The sequence below is a fragment of the Equus quagga genome, chromosome 18, assembly GCF_021613505.1.
Source record: "Equus quagga isolate Etosha38 chromosome 18, UCLA_HA_Equagga_1.0, whole genome shotgun sequence".
In the NCBI taxonomy this organism is placed as follows: domain Eukaryota; kingdom Metazoa; phylum Chordata; class Mammalia; order Perissodactyla; family Equidae; genus Equus; species Equus quagga.
Genome location: NC_060284.1, coordinates 27,418,534 through 27,441,654, shown reverse-complemented (window position 1 = coordinate 27,441,654; position 23,121 = coordinate 27,418,534). Strand labels below are relative to the sequence as shown.

General features: G+C 41.0%; 1 protein-coding gene and 3 non-coding genes across 5 annotated transcripts; all 4 read right to left on the bottom strand.

Annotated features, from left to right (window-relative positions):
- Positions 1 to 152: 152 nt before the first annotated feature.
- On the bottom strand, positions 153 to 9,407 carry RPL5 (ribosomal protein L5). Of its 2 annotated transcripts, none has more exons than XM_046645349.1 (8): positions 9,271 to 9,407; positions 8,007 to 8,076; positions 7,806 to 7,921; positions 6,496 to 6,630; positions 4,749 to 4,951; positions 3,478 to 3,655; positions 889 to 977; positions 153 to 329 (listed from the first exon to the last, which is right to left on the bottom strand). In XM_046645349.1, exons 1-8 carry the CDS (start codon positions 9,271 to 9,273, stop codon positions 230 to 232), a joined length of 894 nt encoding a protein of 297 aa, XP_046501305.1. In that variant the 5' UTR covers positions 9,274 to 9,407; the 3' UTR covers positions 153 to 229. The 2 variants fall into 2 exon arrangements, with proteins under 2 accessions (XP_046501305.1, XP_046501306.1); XM_046645350.1 differs by having other exon boundaries at positions 889 to 974.
- On the bottom strand, positions 681 to 813 carry LOC124230137 (small nucleolar RNA SNORA66). The gene has a single exon (XR_006886078.1). It is a non-coding gene; the product is annotated as a small nucleolar RNA SNORA66 (small nucleolar RNA).
- On the bottom strand, positions 2,827 to 2,955 carry LOC124230139 (small nucleolar RNA SNORA66). The gene has a single exon (XR_006886079.1). It is a non-coding gene; the product is annotated as a small nucleolar RNA SNORA66 (small nucleolar RNA).
- On the bottom strand, positions 3,728 to 3,822 carry LOC124230136 (small nucleolar RNA SNORD21). The gene has a single exon (XR_006886077.1). It is a non-coding gene; the product is annotated as a small nucleolar RNA SNORD21 (small nucleolar RNA).
- Positions 9,408 to 23,121: the final 13,714 nt, after the last annotated feature.

Genomic DNA, 23,121 nt, shown 5'->3' with positions numbered 1-23,121 from the left:
TGCTTGTCAGGGAGGGCAGAAGCCCAAGAAGCAGGTGTGAACTTTGAGTCAATATGCAAGACAACTTTTTCTGGAAAAAGCTATACTTGTTTCTTGAAGAAAAACTTCAGGGTATTTCCTACAGTTTCATTAAGAAGAGCTTAACACAGAAATACGTGCTAAGACAATAAGTTTATTATTATCGATAGTTTATCTGAAAACTCTTCATAGAAAATTGTGGTTTGGTTTATTAGCTCTCAGCAGCCCGCTCTTGAGCTCTGAGGAAGCTAGCCTTCTTTTGAGCTACCCGATCTTTCTTCTGGGCAAGAGACATCTTGGGACGGTTCCACCTACAAAAAAAAGTAAAAGACATGAATATAATTTTTAAAAGCCATAGCTCAAGAGCATAGAGAATATTAAATTTTGAAAAAGACAAGGACTTTTTCAAGGTGGAGGTCGAATAACCCCAATTCCAATACGTGCACTTAGTATGACCTTAAGCTGACTTAACCAAACCCCAACTTTTGTGTCAATTGCCCTATTACCACACAGGGCCAAAAATCAAATAAACACGTTAATACAACACTTCCACTCGGTAAGTATTATTTTCTACTCCATTCAAAGATCAAAATGTGAAAGATTAACAGAAAGTAATTCTCTTCTTTAGTTAGCCTAGTAAAGAATGCAGTAACTGGCAGTCACGCTGTACTGGGATAGAATGGGCCACCTCAGTAGCTTCTGAGGCTAATATGTTTCTATCACCACCATTACTTTAGCAAACCTGGTTCCCTTCACTTCTGCAACATCATGCAGAGTTAGTGATCGAGTTTGCACAACTTCACCAAGTCTGAAACAAGGCAGGGAACCCTCCCAACCTCTTTCTCCTCAAGACAAGAGTAAGACACATACCTCTTCTTTTTAACTTCTTTCTTAGGCTTCTTCTCATAGACCGGATTCTCTCGTATGGCAGAATGAGCTTTCTTGTACATCTCCTCCATCTGAAACAAAGCAAAGCAAACAGTACTTGGTTCCATTTCCTATGTCCTAAACATTAATATAACGTACCATATTCCACTACTCGCTCTGCTTCGTCTTTCTAAGCCAGATTCTCCAAAGGAACTAAACTACGGTGAACGGTGGCATCTGCTTAAATTTCTAAATGTAACCCACCTTTTCCTGAGAAATTCCCAATGTTTATACTGTAGGCAATGTGAATTGATACAATTCACAAAACGCAATCTTCTTCAAGAAGAATCTGCACATATTTCTGAGGGATTTGGCTATACTTCTTGAGACATTCAAGTTTAGAGTAAATTGATTTGTGTAGAAACACATTTTATGCTCATTTAAAATACCATCTGACCTAAATTCTTTCATTCAAGTGAGGATACATGCCAAAAAAAAGTATTTAAGATGTTAACACGAATAGTATATGGCGCCAACAAGCAAATGCCAAATTCCTTTGTCCTCCCACATTCCCCAGATTTACATTTTCTACTGGTATCTGATAGGTCTTTCAAAGCTAGTCTCAGTATTACATACCAGGGACCTCTTCTATCAACTACTATGAGTCACTACTATCTGACAGCAATATTAGGCCTCTGTGCAACCAGAAAGAGGTGTGAATTTCCCGAGAAAACCCTGAAAGGCTTTCCAGTTAGACATGTTAATGAGAAGTTTGTTCTAAAACTCACCAAAAAACAATGTTGCAACTCTCTGAATTGTTTCAATTACCAGCTCCAAATAAATGACTACTGATTTTTGTGGAAGATCGAGTCATGAAGAATAGCTATGAAATGCCTGAGTGTTCATTATCAAAAGCTAGTAACAATTACAGCCCCCTGAAGAATGAGTCAAGGTAATGCAGGCCTCTAAAATTACTCATTCAATGTGGAAAAAATGTGATTACTACATGCATTTGTATAAAGCTTAGCAAAGGAAAATAATGCAAAATTTTTCACCGCATTTCTACCTAAATCCCTTTTGAAAGTTAATTTCTCTATCTCTTTTAGCACTCTATTACAGTTCTCCACTGTATTTAACGAATCCATTTAATGACTTCAAATGTAGTCATCCGACAAATCTAAGCATCCCAGTTCATTCCTTCCAAGAGACCAGACAAGTAGGAAATACAACCACGTATGCAGATAATGCCATGAATTTAGGTAATAAAGATCACTTCCTGTTGGAGACACACTAGATGTCTGCAGAGGACTTCACTAGGCATACATAAGAGGCCTCCATAGATAAAATTAATGAGCTAGCTGGAAAGTACATTAGCCAAAGAGTGGCCAGCTGAAGTATAGCATGTATATAGGAAAGCATTAGGAAACAGACATGTGAAAACAGATTGGGAGTTTGAAAAATTTTGAGCAAGTGTGACATGACCAGAGCAAGACGTGGCTTAGAAAGGAAAATTTTGCAGGCCAAGGGGAATCATAGTCTAAAGTAAAAGGCCTTTTTCCCAAGGTGATGTAATAATGTAAAGGAATATACTCATGTGAAAATTAACATGCATCTACATTAACATAAAACTACCCTTTCCCTAGCTCAAAAACTCAAGCTGTGTGTTTATTCAGCCCTACTGTGTACTAAGCATACAAATAACATAAACTCATCTTTTCCCATTACAAACCTATTTAAAAAATAATTTTCATAGGCAAAGCTGTACCAAAATAGACTATGCACTAACAGAAAAGAATCTAATAAACAAAACAACTACTTGATATGTAATCCACTGATTTATATGTAATTCTATATTTCTAAGAGTTTTATAATAGTATGATTTGTGTGTTCCATGCTTTCACTATAATTTTAAAAATGGAATTATTATCTTCAGTTACTCCAATGTGTTCATAGCTAGCCATGGACACTCAACTTTAGGGGTGAGAAATTTTCCAGCATTAAGCTCACTTTCGCAAACATGGTTCCCTCCACTTCTACATCACCACACAGAACTCGTGACAGAACCTGTACGTCTCCCATTCTGTGTGCATGCCTGAGACATTCAAAAAGTCCAGAACATAAACACTTATTTACTAAGAGGAAGAACCTTTCTTCCCCATGGCCTAAAATGAGTCAAGTTGAGTAACTAGCACCTCGTATCAGACAGGGTCGATTATAACTATGACCACAGGAATGAAATCTATAAATACGTAACAGCCAAATGCATAAACACCATTAAAGGCTTTAGATTTGGATGCTTGAAGCCTGCCATCCTTCAGCATCTAAAAGATTTCTAAAAGCAGCTGACAAGTTTAGCTCATTTTACTACCTTATCTGACTTTTAACCTACCCTGGGTTCAACATCCCAATTTCACGTCATTTCCTTTTAAGCTAAGTACAGCTTATTTGACTCTATCTGTACTTATGAACATGCCCACATTCAACTTTTAACTGTTAACCTGAAATAAAACCATATAATGTACCCACCAAAAACAAGTAGTAAACCTGGTTCTATAATTAACCAATACTGGCATTTTTAGTTAAATTTTTTACCATGTCTGGAGTTACGTTGTTCTTTATGTACTGAGAGAACTGTTTCTTGTAGGCATCCTCATCTTCTTCCATCAGGTAACGCATATAATCTGCAACGTTCTGTCCCATGATGTGCTTCCGATGTACTTCTGCATTGAATTCCTTGCTCTCTGAATCATAACCAGGGAATCGTTTGGTACTAAAATAAAGTTTTTCATATTTTAGTATCTAATGGTTGAAATCAGTTCACTAGCAGGAATTCATTTCAGTAGCTGCCATCAGTCCCGTCTTGAAACAATTAATTGATCATATGCAACCAAAGGACCAACTACTGACTGCTCAGTGAGTGGGATATCATCATTCAGCAGCTAATCTCTGAATTCCAGGATAGAAAATCATGCCACAAGCACCTTTAAAAACCATTAAATGAACCAAGGCTTTCCACCACTATGAAGTTAGTTCTCCTCATTATCATAGGAAAGGGTTTAAAAATGCTCCTCAAAAATCCTAGAATTTCTCAGTGGGCCTTCAGGATACATGGGAATGAGTACATATCTAATAGGTGCCTTGCAAGAGAACCGTAAGTCCTCAAAAAAAAAAAAACCCCTCCCCCACCCCACACTATAAAAAGTAAGTTCCAGTTAGGTTACATTTTATAGGCTTACCAAAAAAATACATATATATACACATATACAGAAAAAAATTTTTGGTTGTTAAATCACCAACCACTAAAATATCCCTAAGGCAATAAGTCACTTTAAAATGTATCTATTCAACAATAACAAAAATTAACTCAAACCAAAAGACAGACAAAACAATCTACTTAGCTCCTAAGAATGGCCTACAACCTTATTTCCAGTTGAAAGTTTAGAAATCTGTCATAAGGCTTTTTCTCAAACTCTTTTTTTTCCTAGAGTCCACATTTTTCCATATTCAGTGAAGCAATTTTCATTCTGAATGAAAAAAAGAAAACGCATTCGGAGTGGGGTGGGGGGGAGTGCTCATTTCTAACCATAACTAAGCTACACACAAAAGGTAGTGAGTTTCAACCCCAGCTCTTCCACTCATTGGCTGCAAAGCCTTGGACAAATCCTTTACCTCTGAACCCCAGTCTCCACTGATAAAATACATTACAGTTCATTCCTGCCCAGCCAAGTTCATTTTGCACAGTACCTAGCATATAGCAGGCACACAACGATAGCACTATTACTTCAATAGTTTCCAAAGTCCGACCAGTTAGAAACAGTGAAGTTATCAGAGTCCAGGCAATGAGGCCCTCAATACTATATTACCTGTGAGGGATAGACAAGCCTCCATCCACAGCTCCTTTCAGGGCCCCAAAAACCTTATTTCCGGTAGTCGTTCTGGCAAGCCCTGCATCCAAGTAGCAGGTGAAGGCACCAGGTTGACCATCGATGCTTTCCACATTGTATTCATCTCCGGTCACCTCCACTTGGCCTTCATAGATCTTGTCCATGCCAAACCTATTGAGAAGCTATTAACAAAGAAGCCAGTCTAAATACCTGTCTGAATATATTTAAACAACTCTAGTACCTCAAGCCACAGCTTTAATGCCTCTGACAAAAAATTTCCTTCCAATTCAATTATCCCTTTATCCCAATCTACTTTTAAACTTCGATTTTTAAATGCTACAAAAAGAAATTTCATTCAATTTCACCCTCAATTATTAACTTTAACAGCTTCCGAATCTGCTACATGTCCATACTTGATTTATGTAGCAATCAATTAAGATGTACAATACTAGAATTTGACTCATATTACTCAAGGGAGGTGATCTCCAGTCCTTCAGTCATACAATTATGCGTTACTTAAAGACAGGGATACATTCTGAAAAATGTGCAGTTAGGTTATTTCATCATCGTGTGAACATGATAGTGTACTTACACAAACCCACATGGTTTAACCTACTACACATCTAGGCAATACAGTACTAATCTTATGGCACCACCATTGTATATGCGGTCTGTCATTGACCAAAACATCATTATGCCGCAAATGACTAGATTTGACTATAAAAATTCACCAACCAAATATTAAATGTTATCACACATAGTTTTATTTAATTTGATTAAAATCGTAGGAATAGGATCTTGGGCTGAAAAGAACATCTTTTATGGTTCTACTCTTCAACCACATTATGTTAATACGGGCCACTCCCATTAGTACACATCTAGCTATGGTTCCGCAAGCAGTGCCTGCACCAAGTTGCTTTCGTACATGAGAATGTTTCCCGCCCCACTCCAACATGGCAGTGAAAATGTGGGTCCCCAACAATGATGCACACTTAACAATTCCATTGCAAAACAAAGTCAGTAATTGAGAAAACAAAAATAAGGCAAAAATCACATTTTCATTTCCTTTCTGCACATTACAGGAAATGCTGCCACCCACAGGCAAAGATGATTAAAACAAAAAATGAATCCCCCACCGACACCTGAGCTCCAAAAAGTTTAAGACATTGCTTCTCAAAATCTTACGTGCATATAAATCACTTGGACATCTTATTAAAATATAGTTTCTGAGGGTCTGGAGTAGAGTCTGTGTTTTTAATGTATGTTGATGGTCAGAAGATCTATACTTCTCACTACGTCTGTCCAACAAGGTAGCTACCAACTAGCCACAAGTGGCTATTCAAATTTAAGTTACAAATTCAGTTTGTCAGTAGCACTAGACACATTTAAAGTGCCCAAAGGCCACATGTGGCTAGTGGCTACTATATCAGACAACACAGATTACAGATCTCCATCACTACAGAAAATTCTATCGACCTAGAGATACCAAAGAAACAGGGCATAAAACAGGAAAACTGCTTCACCAGATTATTAGAACCAGCACTGCCACCTCAATCAAACTTTGTATTTATAAAATCATCTTCTCTAATGATGCCCTTACAAGCCACAGGGCAACAGCAGGCAATCCCCGACCCCACAGCTGAGGGTTATCTTATCCATGTGTAAACATGTGTCTCGCAGGCAAGTCCAAACAATGAGCTATTAATTAAAGTAATCTTGTACATACCCTGCGGGCCAGCAGCAGGCCAGTACAATATGCTGCAGCATAGTTTGTGAGGCCAACCTTCACACCATACTTTGGGAGTTCATGAGCATAAGCTGCACAAACTATCATATCTCCTTCTATACGGGCATAAGCAATCTATAATAAGAGAAAAACCAGGTTAGTAACCGGTGCTTTTATCCTTTGCTTGTCCTAAGTGCCTTCTTTTTCAAAGTACTTAGAAAAAAAGGGCTGGACATAGATTTGCATCACTTGAAATTTGTCAAACCCACTCCCAACTACAGTTTATGGCTTCATCACCTATAGCAGGTAGGTTTATGAGTCTGTAAATATGTCTGATTAATGTCACAGTACATAAGGCTAGAATTACCACATACACATTGAACATTAAAATGCCTTTGGAATAAATTACACTGTAGTACCTTACTTCTAAATTCTGAAAAGACTCTTAGCTAGGTTAGCTGGTGAATTAAAGAGGCACTCTGAAAAGTCAAAAAGGAATCTCCAATTATTTAAAATATCAAACAAGCATAAATAGGTCCAACAATGTTTCAGACACCTAATGCTTAATCATCTAAACTTAGGTATGAAGACACTGCCTTCACAATCAGCAACTGACTTTGCCCAGAAAAGAGGTATGTCTGCCTCCTGCAAGGCTCAGCAAATCTCAACTATGAAAATTTTCCCTAGTTGTACAAGTTCTGAAAACTACCTTCTAGGAGCAAACCACCACTTTCTGGAGGTCTTTTATGTGGCAGACAGCTTCATACATATTTACTAAGACCTATTTCAAACAATAAGCAGGAGTAAGAACAATCTTAAGAGCCTAACTTCACAACTACCTGTCTATGCAAAGGGCAGTGGATGTGGGGCATGTAAGGCCATAGTAAGCCATGTAAAATAAAGTCAGGACTTGATTCGTGACAAATCTTATTATTCTACCCGAACTGGAATGGGCAAGAACCTAGTTTCAAATTTATCCTCCCACCCCACCATCCCAACAAAACAGCATAAATTTCTCCTCCTTCCCCCCAGTTAGGAAAATGAAGGAGACTGAACTGGGTCAGCACTGCCAAGCACAGCTGACCTTTCGAGTATTTCTTAAAGTACCAATTTCCCAGGCTCCAACTCCAGACCTACTACAAGGAAAAGAACTACTCACTCAATCGATGTTTTTGGAAGGCCAAGCACTAGACTAAATGGACCTTCTTAACCCGTACCTGTGTTTTGCTTCCCAAGTACCACTTCTCTAGCGCAGCGAGGGGAGGGAGGGAGGGGTCAGACCCATTGCTTGAGTCCAGAACACAACTTACCTGACAAATGATATCTCTGTTGGTCACACGAACTATCATCCTGTATTTGGGTGTGTTGTACTTATTTTTATCCTGGATTACTAGGCGTTTCCGAGCATAGTAATCAGTTTTACCCTCTGAAAGAAAAAAATACCTTAAGAAAGTCTACTCCACTGCAAAGCAGATTCTTTTAACACTGTGAACATGAACAACTGATCATACCTCGTCGTCTTCTGAATTTCACTTGGTACCTCTTGAAGTAGGCCTTATTCTTGACAACTTTAACAAACCCCTTTAAGAAAAAAGAATGTTAAAACTTTGAGAAACGTTTTAGCTTACGATACTTTTGACATCCGAGTTAACTATGTAACAAAACAACACTTGAACTTCAAGAGTAACTGTCACTTTCGTAGAGTCCGGCCTTTCTCAGACCATCTGGGGTCAAGAATCACTTTTTCTTCTCCTTCCCATCTGTCAAGACTGATAGTTCTATAAAACACAGTAAAAATGAATCGCTGGGAAAAAAAGGAATTTAAGAACAGACAAAATGCAGGCCAACTTCTTAAATTCGGCAGATATCAAATCATCACACTGCTTTTAAACGTCTGAGCGCTTACTCTCGACCCCTGTACGCGCTCCCCGCGGACCGGAACGGATCCTTGCCCCAAACTTCTGCAGAGCACCGCTCTAGACAGCGGCCGATCTTGCCAACCATCAGTCTGTTCTGAACACTGCAGGCCCCATTTCGAAAACCCGAGCTCATACTTCCCACCAACGTTTTTCAAAAGCCTAAATTATGTGCCGCAAAACTCAACTGGCCAAGAGCATACTCAGCAATTAGAACAACACTGCCCCTCACCTCCTAACACCACCCCTCCAACATTCATTAAAAACTGGCGGCAGCGACAGCGGAGAGACAGACAGGACACGCACGCTGGAGTAAACGAGCTTCCATTAGAGGCCCAGAGACGTCACAGCCTCCAAGCTCTCCTGATGGTTTCGGCTTGAAAGCCACTTTTTAGGCCCAACGGCACTGGCTTTCTGAAAGACCTACCGGTCCCGAGGCTCCTGGAAAACCCACCAAGCAGGCTGGGATGGAGCCGGGTCCGAGGAGCCACAGCCCGTCTACACCCAGGCAGCCCCCTGCTAGTTTGCGACCGACTGCATAGCGCCTGCCCCGCCCGGCCGCCTGCTGGCGCCCCTCGCGCGACCCCGCACTATCCCCGCAGCTTGTCTATTACACCCACCTCCCTGCCCGGTCCGCCGGCCCCGCTCCTGCTCTTCTTCGTCAACCCCTCCCCCCAAGTTTACGCGCCGGGCGGCAGCCATTAAAGCCATGCCGGGAACTGCAGCCTGACCGTGGCAGAGCGGGCAATCTAATGCCATCCGACCGCTGCGCCGCGCGAGACGGATCCTAGGCTGGAGCTAAGGCAAGGAGAGGAAACCCTAGTGCATCCGTAACCCCGAGAACAGGATACCCACTTACCATCCTGCGGAACAGAGACCTGCGTCCGCGGCTCGCCACAGACCTACAGGCCCAGCACGGCTCCGGGGGGGAAAAAGGCCGCTGTCCGTGCGCAGGCGCAGTATGTAGCGCCGGCGAACACGCCAGCTACGTGTGGAAGAGAGCTCCGCCGGCCGCATAGCTTGCGGCATGCCGCCCCCTGCTGGCGGGAGGACCAACGGACTGCCCCTGCTCCAACAACCATGTGTACCGCGGCCCCCAAAGCTCCTGGCGGACGACCTCACGGAGATGGGTGCTGAGCAGTAGCAGGGAGGATTACAGGAGGCTTTCACTTTCCTGTACCAAGAAATTGTTTCATAACGAACATATATTACTTTTGTAAACAGGAAAGAAAGTTTGAAAGTTAATAAGTGAATTTGCTCTGGAGCCCTTTTGCTCTCTCTGGGCCTACACCTCCTGGACTACACATCCTTGACCAGAACATCAGAGTGCCCACAGGAAACCTTGCCTTGGTGCTCCAAACCTGCCTTAGGAACCCTTCTGCCTTCCCAGAGAGGCTTCGTAACTGCTTCAGGCCACCCTAGACTGTAAACTCCCTGAGGGTGGGCCTCGCTGTCAAGTTCACCTTTGAATCTCCAGCACCTAGCACAGCGCTTTCAATTCAGCAAGTGCTCGGTATTTGTCAAATGGTAAAAGAACTAATGCTCACTCGTTCCTGCCTCCCTTTACCTCCCTTGTCCTCCCTGATCCCTGACCACCTCATTCCATCTCCCTCCCTCCGTGACTCTGATCTAGTCAGCTTAACTTTTTTCTCTAAGTCCTATTTTTCATTCTTTTAGAACTAGTTATAACTCGGAAATAAGTGTTCCCTTTTCCTATTCTCCACACGGAAAGTGAAGAGAACCAATAACCAGACAAACATGCAAACCAACAAAACACCTCAAGAAAGAATATTCCCTTACGTAACAGTGTTTCGAAGGTGGTCATTGGGCCGTTGCATGGGAATCATTTGCAGACTAGTGAAAATGCAGATATCCGAATATCCCTCACCTCTACTGAATCAGACTCGCTGGTTTGGGGACTGGGAATCTGCATTGTAAACGTGGCCTCAGTCTTAATCAAGTCAGGAGGTCTCAGGAAAGCAGAAAACAAATCCCATTTTGCCCAATAATGGAATTTACTGGCTCTACCAGAAAGAAGACAGATTACTTACCAGCACAGCAGTTGAACATATTCCTATCCTCAGTCTAAATTTTAGTTCTCTAACCCCATCCTCTGATAATTTAAGCCTGCTCTTAGGAGGTGGGTGTGCATGAGTTTAATCTGGTGGGAAAGAATCAATGTATAAACTGCTACTGTCAGAGCTGGGAGAAGGGCCTGCCAAATACTATGACATGGTTTAGTGGCTCCAATAAAACTGCCACTGGAATAAATCACAATTACAATGCCAATTTCCTCTGATTTCAATTTGCAATTCCTTATATAACTGGAAAAATGAACATTGAGTCCACTCTGGCCAGTGTTGACAGAGCCCTCAAGGAGAGATGTTAAAGCACTCTTCACAGGCACACCACAGCATGGCTACTGACAGGTGAGGGGTGTGGTTCCATGCCTGGGAGCTGAACCCCGGGCAGCCAAAGCGGAGCACCCCAAATTTAACCACTAGGCCATCAGGGCTGACTCTGGAAATTCTTTATACTGTTCTTACAACTAATTTGTGATTTTGAAATTATTTCAAAATAAAAAATAAAATATTGATTCCTGCTGGAATGGGAAAAACTTTCATAATGATCATCAAGAAGCATCTTGTTATTTCAAAATGTGTCTTTTCTTTGCAATTGGCTTTTGCTTTACATGAGTTTATGGTTATACAGTGAAGTGTAGCAAATAAGATGAACTACTTTATGGTTGGATCCCCTTTATTGGTATAAATCCATTAGAAACCTATGCAATTTTATCTAGGAAAAAATAATTTGCCCTTAGTGAAAGAATAACTCTGCTTCTTGAAAAAAATGTGTAAAGCTATGCTTTTGATGGGACTGAAAGTCAGCAGAACATCAAGGACAACCGAACACAGCTGTGACTCAGCACGTCTGGGTGTTCTGTTGATAAGCTATTGATGTTTGAATGACTAATAAGATAAAGACATACACAATTCATAAATTATAATGTGTATATTCCATAAAAGTTCCTTTTTGTATCTTCATTTCAGCAGAATCTCTATGTTATTATCACCAAGATATCAGATCATTTGTCTTCTACAGATTGTAATGCCAAATTGGACAATCCTTTTGTTTTTTAAAGATTTTATTTTTCCTTTTTCTTCCCAAAGCCCCCAGTACATAGTTGTGTATTTTTAGTTGTGAGTCCTTCTAGTTGTGGCATGTGGGATGCCACCTCAGCGTGGCTTGATGAGCAGTGCCATGTCTGTGCCCAGGATCTGAACCAGCGAAACCCTGGGCCACCAAAGTGGAGCTCGAGAACTCAACCACTCAGCCATGGGGCCAGCCCCTGGACAATCCTTTTTGAGTCACTGTGATTATTAAATAATTTTCATTAGTTTCATGGGAGAAATTTTGCTGCACTGAAGCAAGAGAAACTGGAATTCTAAATAAAATTGATAGAGCAATACTTAGATTTGGAAATGAAGCATAATTTTCACATTTCACATTCAAACAAGGTAATGGTATCATATGTGATAAATTATTGTTTTGACAGAAATGATTACTAGATATTTTGATATTGTCATAAAAATCACCGTCACTATTATTGTGACTTTTTACTCTCACTTATATTAGTATCCACATCCACGCAGATTTTCTTATTCTTCTTCCAATATTTCAATGCTGGAGTATGAGAAAGGAAAACAAAAATAGCAATATGGTGCTCAATTTGCTCAAATATCTTTTCAATCAGACTGTACACTGATCTATTAGGGTCACAAAGCAAGCTCTATAGAAATTAGTTTTTGGTTTATTTGTACCTGAGTTTTCCTCTTCACTGTCATGCAAACTTTTTTGTTTTCTTGTTCTAATTTAATTGTCCTTATATTTAATTAGAATGTCCTGTTTGTTGATTTTTTCCAAGCAATTTCATTCAATTTAGAAAAAAACTTTTGCCTAAAATTTTCATTATTTTAAAATTTAGATCTCTTGGGGTTTGAACTCTTGTACTATCATTAAAAGCAAATAGTACTACCTATCAAAGAACTAGATAGCACAATTCAAAATTCATTTTTCTGCCAAAGACTCTAATTTGCTCTTTATTTCAGGAACTTAGGGTGTTTCAATTTACTCTTCCACAGCAACTCACGTCTTGTCTAAATCAAATATAACCGTTTTTAAGGTGATGAATACCAGAAACTGGAACATAAAGATAAGCAAGAAAATGGATGCTTGGCTCTACTCAGACAGACATGAAACTTCGTTATTCAAGAATCTTTTGTGTTCACATTATCACAAAGAAAGGACTCGAAGAGTTAATTTGTCTTTTTCCTCTTTCCTAAAAAATATTTCCATTACTCAAATCCTCCTGCACTCCAAAGCAGCGTCTATTTCAAATGTCAACAGCAACACAACCCCAAAACTGTCGTGACATTCAGACACAATTGCCTTTTGTTTCAAGGACACTACACAAGAAATGTGGAATAGCATTTCCCTGGGGCCTGGAAGGTGGTCATTCCCAGGGCAGATGCTTAGGGTTTCTGGTCAGAGCTGAGTGCCGAGTCCTCAGTGACAGAGGCAGTCATAGCCTTGCATTCTTTAATAAATTTGCTTTTCTGTATGCTTGTGATATGCAGGGTTTTATAAAGTGCAGGGCCAGGGTGAGGACCCCTCTTGCCTGGGTCAAAAGGAGGTACTTCTTGGAAACTTCATACCCACCAAAGATCACAGGACCCAAGGGGCCGGCCCAGTGGCGCAGTGGTTAAGTTCACCCATTCCACTTCTCAGCAGCCTGGGGTTTGCCGGCCCGGATCCCAGGTGCGGACCTATGCACCACTTGGCAAAAGCCATGCTGTGGTAGCATCCCATATGCAGAGCAGAGGAAGATGGGCACAGATGTTAGCTCAGGGCCAGTCTTCCTTGGCAAAAAGAGGAGGATTGTCAGCAGTTAGCTCAGGGCTAATCTTCCTTTAAAAAAAAAGATCACAGGACCCAAAATGTCTGAGCCCCTCCCTGTTGGACTGCCCTTCTGGACTCATCCCAATGACTCAGGCTTGACTGGGGGGGGGTGGGGGTGAGGAGTAAACAGGGAAAAGTAAAGGGGCTGCAGGATTTCTCTATATTAGAAATAGTAAACATCTATTGAGAATTTACTATGTGCCAGAGTCTATTCTAAACATTTATTACATTATCTCATTTAATCTCAAAAACTACCCTAGTAGATACTATTATTATCCCCATTGTACAGATGAAGAAATGGATGCCCCCGCTGATCACAGTGGAACACAGGTGACTATCATTAGTGTAATTTTTGCATCTGAGCCTGCCTTAAAAACCATGCTAGAGGAGGGACCTCATACTCTAAAAGATTCATAAGTGTCTATGTTTGACTTTGGAACATATTCCATGATATATTCTTGTTAGACAAGAGGTAAACATTCTTTGGCTTACACTAACAACAATTAACTTTGTTTAAAAATAAAGATGAAACTGCAGCTAGGAAACTGCTTGTCATTTTTAAGTCATCAGGTTGAACTCGAAAAATTACAGCTTCCAGAAAATGAAGCTTTCCAAAACTCTGATCAGTATGAACTAAGGGATACAGTCTTGTTCACTGGATGAAGCCAGTGTTACCAGAGAAAAAGGAAGGAGGGAAGCCCTTGAAGCCTAGAGAAAACAATCTCAGGACAAATCTGGGGAGTTCAGCACATCTTTATTAGATGATTAGTTAATACATGAAAGTCAAATGAGTTAGCACTATTTAGATGGCTTCCTGGAGACTAGGTTTATAGTAAGTCATTGAGAAAAAGTTAGAAAAGTCTAGGGATTGCTAAACTTTAGAGGTTAGTGCTGCTTTAAGGGTAGTTATCATCTATCCTGCTTGCCTGAAAAATCTCTTCTTGCCTCAAGATTGAGAAGGGTACGAAATAAGAGGAAAGAGGCAGCTGTCTGGGAGTGTGTTAGATGGTAAGAAAACCTACCTGGGAAGTAAAATTATGTGTCTACATCTTTTCTTGGAATCATCAAAAGTGATCATAGTCTTATTTTGCCAGTTCTTTAAGGTTTGAAATATACAGCTAATGACAAACTCCATAAATCCTTTTGAGAGTCCACTTGTTAAATGACACTAATAATATCTGTCTCCCTCTTCAGTTACTTTGGGCATATAGGGAGGACCCAAGATACACACCTGAAAGCCCGCCATGTTCTTTGGGAGAAATAACACAAATTATTATGGCTGGTTCTCCCCTTAGCACATGACAGTAAAGTTAACTTCTGGACTCTCCTTGTCTCCCAGGTCAACTGCTTCAAGGAAATACTGCAAACAAAAAAGGTGTAATTATATCTGTTAACAGGCAACTTCAAAGTGACGGTCATAATGCTCTGAGTCATTCCTGCATTTCTGTGTGGGGTCAGCATCTTGGAGAGTCTGTGCTTAAAGGCACAGTGTCTTGAATGGAACTTAGTACTGACAACATAGCTGTTAGATGAATGTTTGAATGCACAGACGACTCCAGGAGCTCTAATGAAGGAGACAGGGCAAGTACATAAAATGTGCTTGCTGTAGAGCAAATGACTCCAAAAACCTTAGAGTCATCCTTGATGCCTCTGTTTTAACCAACTTCCACATCCACAACCTGGTGGCCATACTTTAAATATAGATATATATATCTATATTTAAATATTTTTGTGTATGTATTTTTGATATTTTGTGTGTGTGTGTGTGTATATATATACAAAATATCCGGCCACTTCTCATTCCCTTGTCCAAGCTACCATCATTTGTTACCTAGATCATTGCGGTATCCTCTTAATAGGTCTCTCTGCTTCGAACCTTGCACTCCTGCAATCTATTCTTCACACAGCCAGACTGATCTTTTAAAAACATAAGTCAGATCACATCACCTCTGTCCTCAAAACTCTCCAGTAGCCAAAGTCCTCACTACAGCCAGTGAAGCCCTACGTGCTCTGGCCCTTGCTGTGTTTCTCTAACTTCATCTCTTCTCATTCTGTCCCCTCCTCATTCTACTTCAATGTACTGGCCTCTTAGCCACTCCTATCTCAGAACGTTTGCACTAACTATTCCCTCTGCCTTGCCTGCTCCTCTCTACGTATCCATTCAGTGTGCTGCCTTACCTCTTTCAGGTCTCTCTTCAATTGTCTTCCTTTCAGAAAAGCCTTTCCTAACCACTCCATCTAAAATAGAACACTTCATCACTCTCTCTTCCCCATATCCTGCTTTTTCACTATAGCATTTATTACCACCTAGCAATTATACATTTGTGTGTTAATTTCTTTATAGTCTGTCTGCCCTCTCTACTTCAAGGATTCCATGAAGACAAGGAGGGGACATTATCTGTTGCAATCACTGCTGTATCCCCAGCACGAAGAACAGGGATTGGTATGAAATAAATTGAATGAGTAAATGAAATAATATTATGGTAGGCATAGTATAATCTCTAACCATTTATTTTAATCATTCCACTTATCAACTGATATGTAACAATCTACCTCAAAACATAAAGGCTTAAAATAATAACAGTCATTTGCTTTGCTCATGAATCCACAATTTGAGCAGGCCTCAATTTGGATGGCTTATCTCTGCTCCATTTGGCATCAGCTAAAGCAGACCAAGTGGGGCCGAAAGGATCCACAATCAAGATGGCTCATTCACATGGCTGGTTAGTTGGAGCTTGCTGTTGGCTAGGAGCTCAGTTTCTCTACATGTGGGCCTCTCTGTGACTTCTTGGGCTTCTTCACAGAATGGTGGCTGGGTTCCAAGACTGAGCGTTCCAAAAGAACACGGCAGAAGTGCATGGCATAGTGTGATTTCTACAATTCTCCACTGGTCAAGGCAGTCTCGAAGGCCCACCCCAGAGGAGAAGAGACATGGATTTCACCTCTTAATGGAGAAGTAGCATGGTTCTAGAAGAAATTGTTGTAGCCATCATTTAAAATAGACATGAGTTAAAATCTCATTCTTTGCAAATACTACTTGCACAACCTTTGCGATAGACTGGCTCATTGGTGTCTTTTCCTGTCAATTTGTAAGGGTTCTTTATGTAGTAAGAACATGAACTCTTTTCCCCTGGGTTATTGTTCACTTTTCAATTTTGTGTGAGGTATTTTTGACCTATATATGTTTACAGTTGATTCTGGGTAGTTGGGTATTGCTTGCAGTGCCTCTGTACACCAGAAGGAGGCGTGAGGGCAGAAAGCTGCCAGAAGGTAAAGCTGTGTTTCAAGAGGCAAAAGCAAACGGGGAAATGAATAAATGACCTACTCTTCTCTGTCCAAGTGTACCTGAAGAAGGGTGAAGCTGCTGGCTACTGTCATAAAAATTGGGAAGTAGGGGAGGGGGATATGGGTGAAAGGCTGGCAGAAACTTGTAAAGATTCCTCTATTTCCAATAACGGAGGGGCAGTTCAGTTTGAGTGCATATGGAAGTGCGTATGTGTCTGTGTGTGTGTGTGTGTCTGCAAGTCTGTGTGTGTGTTTGAGGCATGGGGGGAGTGCCTCAGGAAGAGATGGTGGTTAATGACAGAGTCATTAGGTGTCAATAAGTGACTTCACAATTCGAAGTGTTGTTATCCTAAAACCAGGAAGTGAGCACAGGACTTGATGGATGTTATACAGGTCGTATTCATGTGCACTTCTGAGTTTGGCCCTGAAATATGAGACAACCTATATGTGTGCTACAACCATCTTTTGTATTTTAATCTTCTGTAATACCCAGATGGACAGTCTCCCATCAGCATGGAATTGATTCTATTTTCTAGCCCCACTGTCTCCTAATTTTTGCTCTTCTCTTTAACCTATTAATGCCTGCCGCCAGTCTTTGGTTGAAGCAAAGACCAGCTCAGGGTGGGAGGCCCTTTCAGGAATATCTGAGGCTCAGTAGCAGTGAATTTGTATACATTCTGAAGCCGTTAAAGGACTGAATCAATTCTGGGGTGGCTTCAAGTTTGAAACCAACAAACCGGAAAGACTCCAGACCATTTCAGCCCCAGGGTCAGGAGAGCATCAAAGAGAGAGAGTGGGTTTTGGATCCACACAATCTTCATTAGCACTGCAGGCATTAATATAGAAAATTAGTATTTTCTCAGTTTCTGTAAAGTGCTATGTAAATGCATCTTCAAGATCTGTTCCCTCACCCTACCTTCCCAACTAAAAAGCTGTCTGTTCCATGACTCTGCTAGGTAGAAATCCGAAGGCCATCACTAACTGGTTATCCTCAGTAGCCCACAACATTTGGCTTCCTTGCTCTGCTTGATGGTTACAGGCTTATCTTTAGTTTTTGAGTAGATGCAATTGGGAGCCTTTGAACTTTGCCCAACTTCAAGTCTCATATAACTGGTGTAGCTGCAATGTTTACACTGGTATAACAATGTAAAGCTTCTGATCAGCATTAGTATGGACACAAGTAGGTGTAGCTTTAACTTCTCTACTAAACTGGAATGTTTACCTTTAGTTCACTGTGTGGACGTACTTTGGTCGTGTAATTACGGAAGTAATTGTTAAGCCATAGTGTCATCTCAACCATAGGGGAAATAAAGGCCCAGGCCAAAAAAATTTCTAAAATGACTCTTTGCTTTAAAACCACCCAATTTAGGATAATTTTTCTTCCATCAGAGGTATAAAATTAATATGGCTTTCTAGATAAGAGACTTTTTAAATTTTGCTGTTACCATTACTTGACACATTTGTTAAAGAATCATAAAACAAATCCTTTTTCCCAAAACAAAGTAAATTTTTTCTCTGTAATAGGGTAGATATTTCTTTTTTTTTTTTTTCTACTAGAATTCCTCTGAGGATGGACACAGTATTTGCTGGAGGAAATACTTAGATAAGGTGCTGGAGTGAAGGATAAGACCTTAAGAACATTTTCGAGCATCAGGCCTGCTAAATTGCTACGCAGAAAGCCAGATGAAGAATTTGCTGTGCTTCTGAAAGAGAGTAGGGTAGACGAGAGAGGGGAAAGGAGAGAGAGGAAAGTGAACCCACTGAGGTGGCTTTCTATGAGTTGACCCTTCTTCATGACCCCACATGTCTTCAGCAAAGTCTACTGAAAGTCACGAAATGTTAGTGGAAGTGAATTTCTCGTGAAAACTCATGAAGGGCTGCGTTCTGGGAAGATGTTAATAAAAGAGGAACAAAAACAGTAAGCTCCAAAATACAGCTAAAGGCAGAGATGTCAGTGAAATCATAAGCCACCGGGAATTAACGGAAATCCTGGTTAGGACCTTGGATTTTACAGATCTCAGAAACTGAGGGATTGAGCTCTCTGAAAGGAAAGGGGGTTCCCCAGCTGAATCTGAAAATAACCCTCAAAGAGAATTTTTTGGAGAAGGTAGAGTACTGCTTGACGCAAGTCTTCAAGCCTGACAGTTCGTGTTAAAAGGAAGGGTAATTACTGCCTAACTTTATAATGTGGACATTTAAAACCCAGATAATAGGAACTGGCTTTTTTGTATTGCTTTAAAGAATCTACTGGTTGTGTTTTTAAAAACTGCCTCCCGTCTCCAAAGTTTTGCAAAAATATATCTCACTTTAAAGTAGCTAACTGTGGCCCCGGCCCCATGGCCAAGTGGTTAAAGTTGTGCATGTTCTGCTCTGGCGGCCCGGGTTCGCAGGTTCAGATCCTGGCCGTGGACCTGCTCCACTCACCAGCCATGCTGTTGTGGCGTCCCACATACAAAGTAGAGGAAGATCGGCACAGATGTTAGCTCAGGGATAATCTTCCTCAGCAAAATAAATAAATAAATATAAAGTAAACTGTTAGAAAATGGGGCTTAAGACTGGAATTTTGATGTACCCAAGAATCAGCTTCCATAAATCTCCCCAGAGCAGATTCATGTTGCTTTCATGCTCTGTTTCTCTGCACCGTGTTTCTCTGGGATGAATGTTAAGCTGTACCTGTCAAGGCCTGGGTTTTAGAGAGAGCAGCTTCTAGATTTCAGTATGCCTCCACCACTCACTACCTCTCTGAGCCCCAAAGTCTTTATCTGTAAAATGGCAATAATACTGGTACCTACTTCCCAGAGTTACTGTGAGAATTAAATAAATACTCAATGTTCATTTTTATGAGCGGTATTGATGGAAATACATATAAACCTAAATCCTGTGCTGATGTTTCATAATCTTCTTGGTTTTCAGGTTTGTCTCTTAAAAAGGATATGTGGAAAGCGTCAGGACATGAACACAAAGGGAGTTTCTCTGACTAGGGCTAGACATAAACAAGGCAGGCAAGTGATAACAGAGGATTGTTCAGAACTCTGCACTCTAAAGCCTCCATAGCCACGAAAGGCTTCCTCAGCTGTGGGCTCATATTCCACGCTCAGGAGTCTAGTCATGTAAGTTAGGGTTTTACTCAAACGTAAACACAAATACTGCTGGGAAAGGTGAACTTGGAGTGAACAATTGTAAACATTCTTCTCCTAGGAAGAGGGCTTTTGAATGAGATTATGAAGGAGAAAATATGGGGGCAACGGACTTCTGATAATCATAAAAAGAGAGGAAAAAAAATTAGAAAATTGAGAGGAGCTGGGTCCTAAAGACAAACATGAAGGACTTAGTGATTAAAACGTGAGTAGTTAAGGGAGTCTGCAAAATCCTGATATTGTAGCAAATTATGAATCTGGGCAACGTTAGACAAGCCAGCATGGAGAGTGGGAACTTCAGTCTATAGGTGTTGTCTTTGAAACCAGAGTGAGTGTTTAGGCTTGCCTATCTGCATCTCATTCTTATGTTGCTTAATCACACTGTTGGAATTAATCTGGGCTAATTTCTCTGGAAATTCATGTGGTCTTGGAAACTGAGAGCTGGAACTGAGGATCACAGAGAGTGTGTTGGCTGCTCTCAGACCTGTGGCTCACAGTTTTAAGGTAGTTTGTATGACTTCACTAGAGTCTTGGGGACGAAGAAAGCACAGGAGATCTATTAGAAAGCAAAGGGATTTCCTAGAATGTGAACTTGTTGGGCGCTAGACAGGCTTAGGTTTGAGTCGTGACTCAATGGCTTACTCATTGGGTGACTTTAAGCAAATTGCTTAACTGCTGTAAACCTCAGTTTCTTCATCTGTAAAACAGAATTAATTAAACCTATCTCACAGGGTGGTTGTGGGTATTAATAATATAGTTCATGTGAAGTGCCTAGCATTACACTTGGCACATAGTAAATGCCCAATAAAGTAAAACTATTTTTGTAATTATTTTTGTGTGGGTGTATGATGGTTTGTCTTACGTGTCAACTTGGCTAGGCTTTGGTATCCAATTACTTAATTAAACACTAATGTAGGTGTTGCTGTGAAAGTATTTTGTAGCTGTGGTTAGCATCTACAATCAGTTGGCTTTAAGTAAAGGAGATTACCCTTGATAATGTGAGTTGGCCTCATCTAATCAGTTGAAGGCCTTAAGAGCAAAAATTAAGGTTTCCTGGAGAAGAAATTTTGCCTGAAGTTTGCAGCATAAAATCCTGCCTAAGTTTTCAGCCTGCCAGTCTACCCTACAGATTTCAGACTAATCAGTCCTCACCATCACATGAGCCAATTCCTTAGAACAAAAGAATTGCGTGTGTATCCTAATGGTTCTTTTCTCGGGAAAACCCTGGCTGATATGTGGGGTATACTTGGGGCATAGATCAACACCAGAGTTTTAGAAAATCCAACAGTGGAAGGAAGGAGAGCGGGCAAGAGAGGTTCTAGGAAATATAGGATCCTCTAAATAGCTCACTAGACCCAATCAGAATTTCCCCAGGAACTGAGAGTCCCTCAACTAGTGTGCAACCCAAAGTGGCTACACAAAGTAGGCCCGGCCCCTCCAGAGAATTTTACTCCACTATTCCTGAGGATCTTCTTCCACTGTGAGTTGCTTGCTCTCCCACATCTTTTCCTCTGTGGCCCTTTGGGATTCCCTGGGAGGAGCTGTCAGAGATGCTGCTTTCCTCGCGGCACAAGGACTTGACAGTTGAACCAAAGGTGAAATGATGCTGCACCGGAGACGTTGCAGGAAGACTGGCTCTCCCAGCCTCCTCTTCCTCAGTGGCTCTGGACAAAAGGTAAACGGCAGCAAAATGTGAGGCAACAAAAATCTCCTCCAACCTCTGAGATTCCAAGGATGGACTCTTTCCTGGTTTATGTCATGTAGTGGCTGTCGTATGTTTCCAAAACGACTGTAGATATAACATAATGATTGGGATCAGAGTTGGAAGTTGCTGTTTTAGAGTCCCAGAGGGCACCCAGGTATTAATGAAAACTTAGATAAACTAATTGCTGGATCTGGGCAATGAAGCAGTTCCTTAAGCAGGATTTGTTTAGATGTTGCTCATACTAATGATTCAGATTTTAAAAATTCAACTTGTCAAATGACTCAAAAGTCACTCTACATTCTGCTTAAAATTACTGAAAAATCAAGGTATTACTATGCTTTGAAGACCATCTGAACAAAGGGAAACCTAACGTGCATATTACCAGTGTGGATTGTCTCAGTGAGAAATATCTTTTTGTATTACAGACCTTAAATACCTAGCTGACTAAACACGGCCAATTAAACACACTTTTTTTTTTTTTTTTGAGGAGGTTTAGCCCTGAGCCAACTGCTGCCAATCCTCCTCTTTTCGCTGAGGAAGACTGGCCTTGAGCTAACATCCATGCCCATCTTCCTCTACTTTATATGTGGGATGCCTACCACAGCATGGCTTGACAAGCAGTGCCAAGACCGCACCCAGGATCCGAACCGGAGAACCCCGGGCCACTGAAGTGGAACGTGCGCACTTCACCACTGCGCCACAGGGCCGGCCCCTAAACACACTTTTATCTAACTTAAATTTCTTGCACAATGGGTAACCTAACCTGTCGTCAGCATTTTCTCTCTCCATCTATTCTCCATACTTCCTTTAAGTTTCACTTTCCTGAAATTCCAGTTTTATCAGATCATAATTAATAATGAGCTTTCTCTGATTTAAATAAAAGTACATAAAATAGTAGTATCTATTTTTATTTTCTAATTAAAACTCAATGAAACTTTCTTCCCATATAAAAAGTGTTTCCAAAAATGGAGCTAGAAGATCGCTATAATGTCAGGGGCTATATGTTAGAAATTACGTAATTGTTTGGCCAAATTACTTCTGAAAAAGCTTGATCTGAGTAAGGAACTAATTACATTCCATCAGAGGTTCATATGTTTCCCAGATTTTACTCAAGGGTAGGGAAAAAGGGCCTGTGGACAGGACTAAGCAGTGAAAGCTGTCTTCCTTAGGGTACCCGGGAATTTACCAAGCCCAAAAGGAGGTGACAAGGAAGCAGAAATGCAGCAATGGGTAAAAACTGTTAATAAAAGCTTGGAGGACTGACTCAGGAGCCAAACTGAGGGGTCAGGATGAATTGGGTAGACACTGAAGCTGATAAACATGGAATTGAAAGATTAGAATGAGGAGGCAAATATTGAGCAGATATTGGTAAAATTTTGTACTGGTAGAAATATGTTTCATTCTATTTTCCCTCAAGGAAACAAGCTGAGCAAGAATGCAGCTGTAGGGGGCTGGCCCCGTGGCCGAGTGGTTAAGTTCGCACGCTCCGCTGCAGGCGCCCCAGTGTTTCGTTGGTTCGAGTCCTGGGCGCGGACATGGCACTGCTCATCAGACCACGCTGAGGCAGCGTCCCACATGCCACAACTAGAAGAACCCACAACGAAGAATACACAACTATGTACCA

Bases quoted from the DNA above. Each gene is read 5' to 3' on its own strand.
- RPL5 (XM_046645349.1), bottom strand. The intron at 4,952-6,495 runs GTATGTACAAGA...CTTTGTTAATAG, and splicing joins GCCTGCTGCTGGCCCGCAGG to CTTCTCAATAGGTTTGGCAT. The intron at 3,656-4,748 runs GTAATATAGTAT...ACTTTATTTTAG, and splicing joins GGCTTGTCTATCCCTCACAG to TACCAAACGATTCCCTGGTT.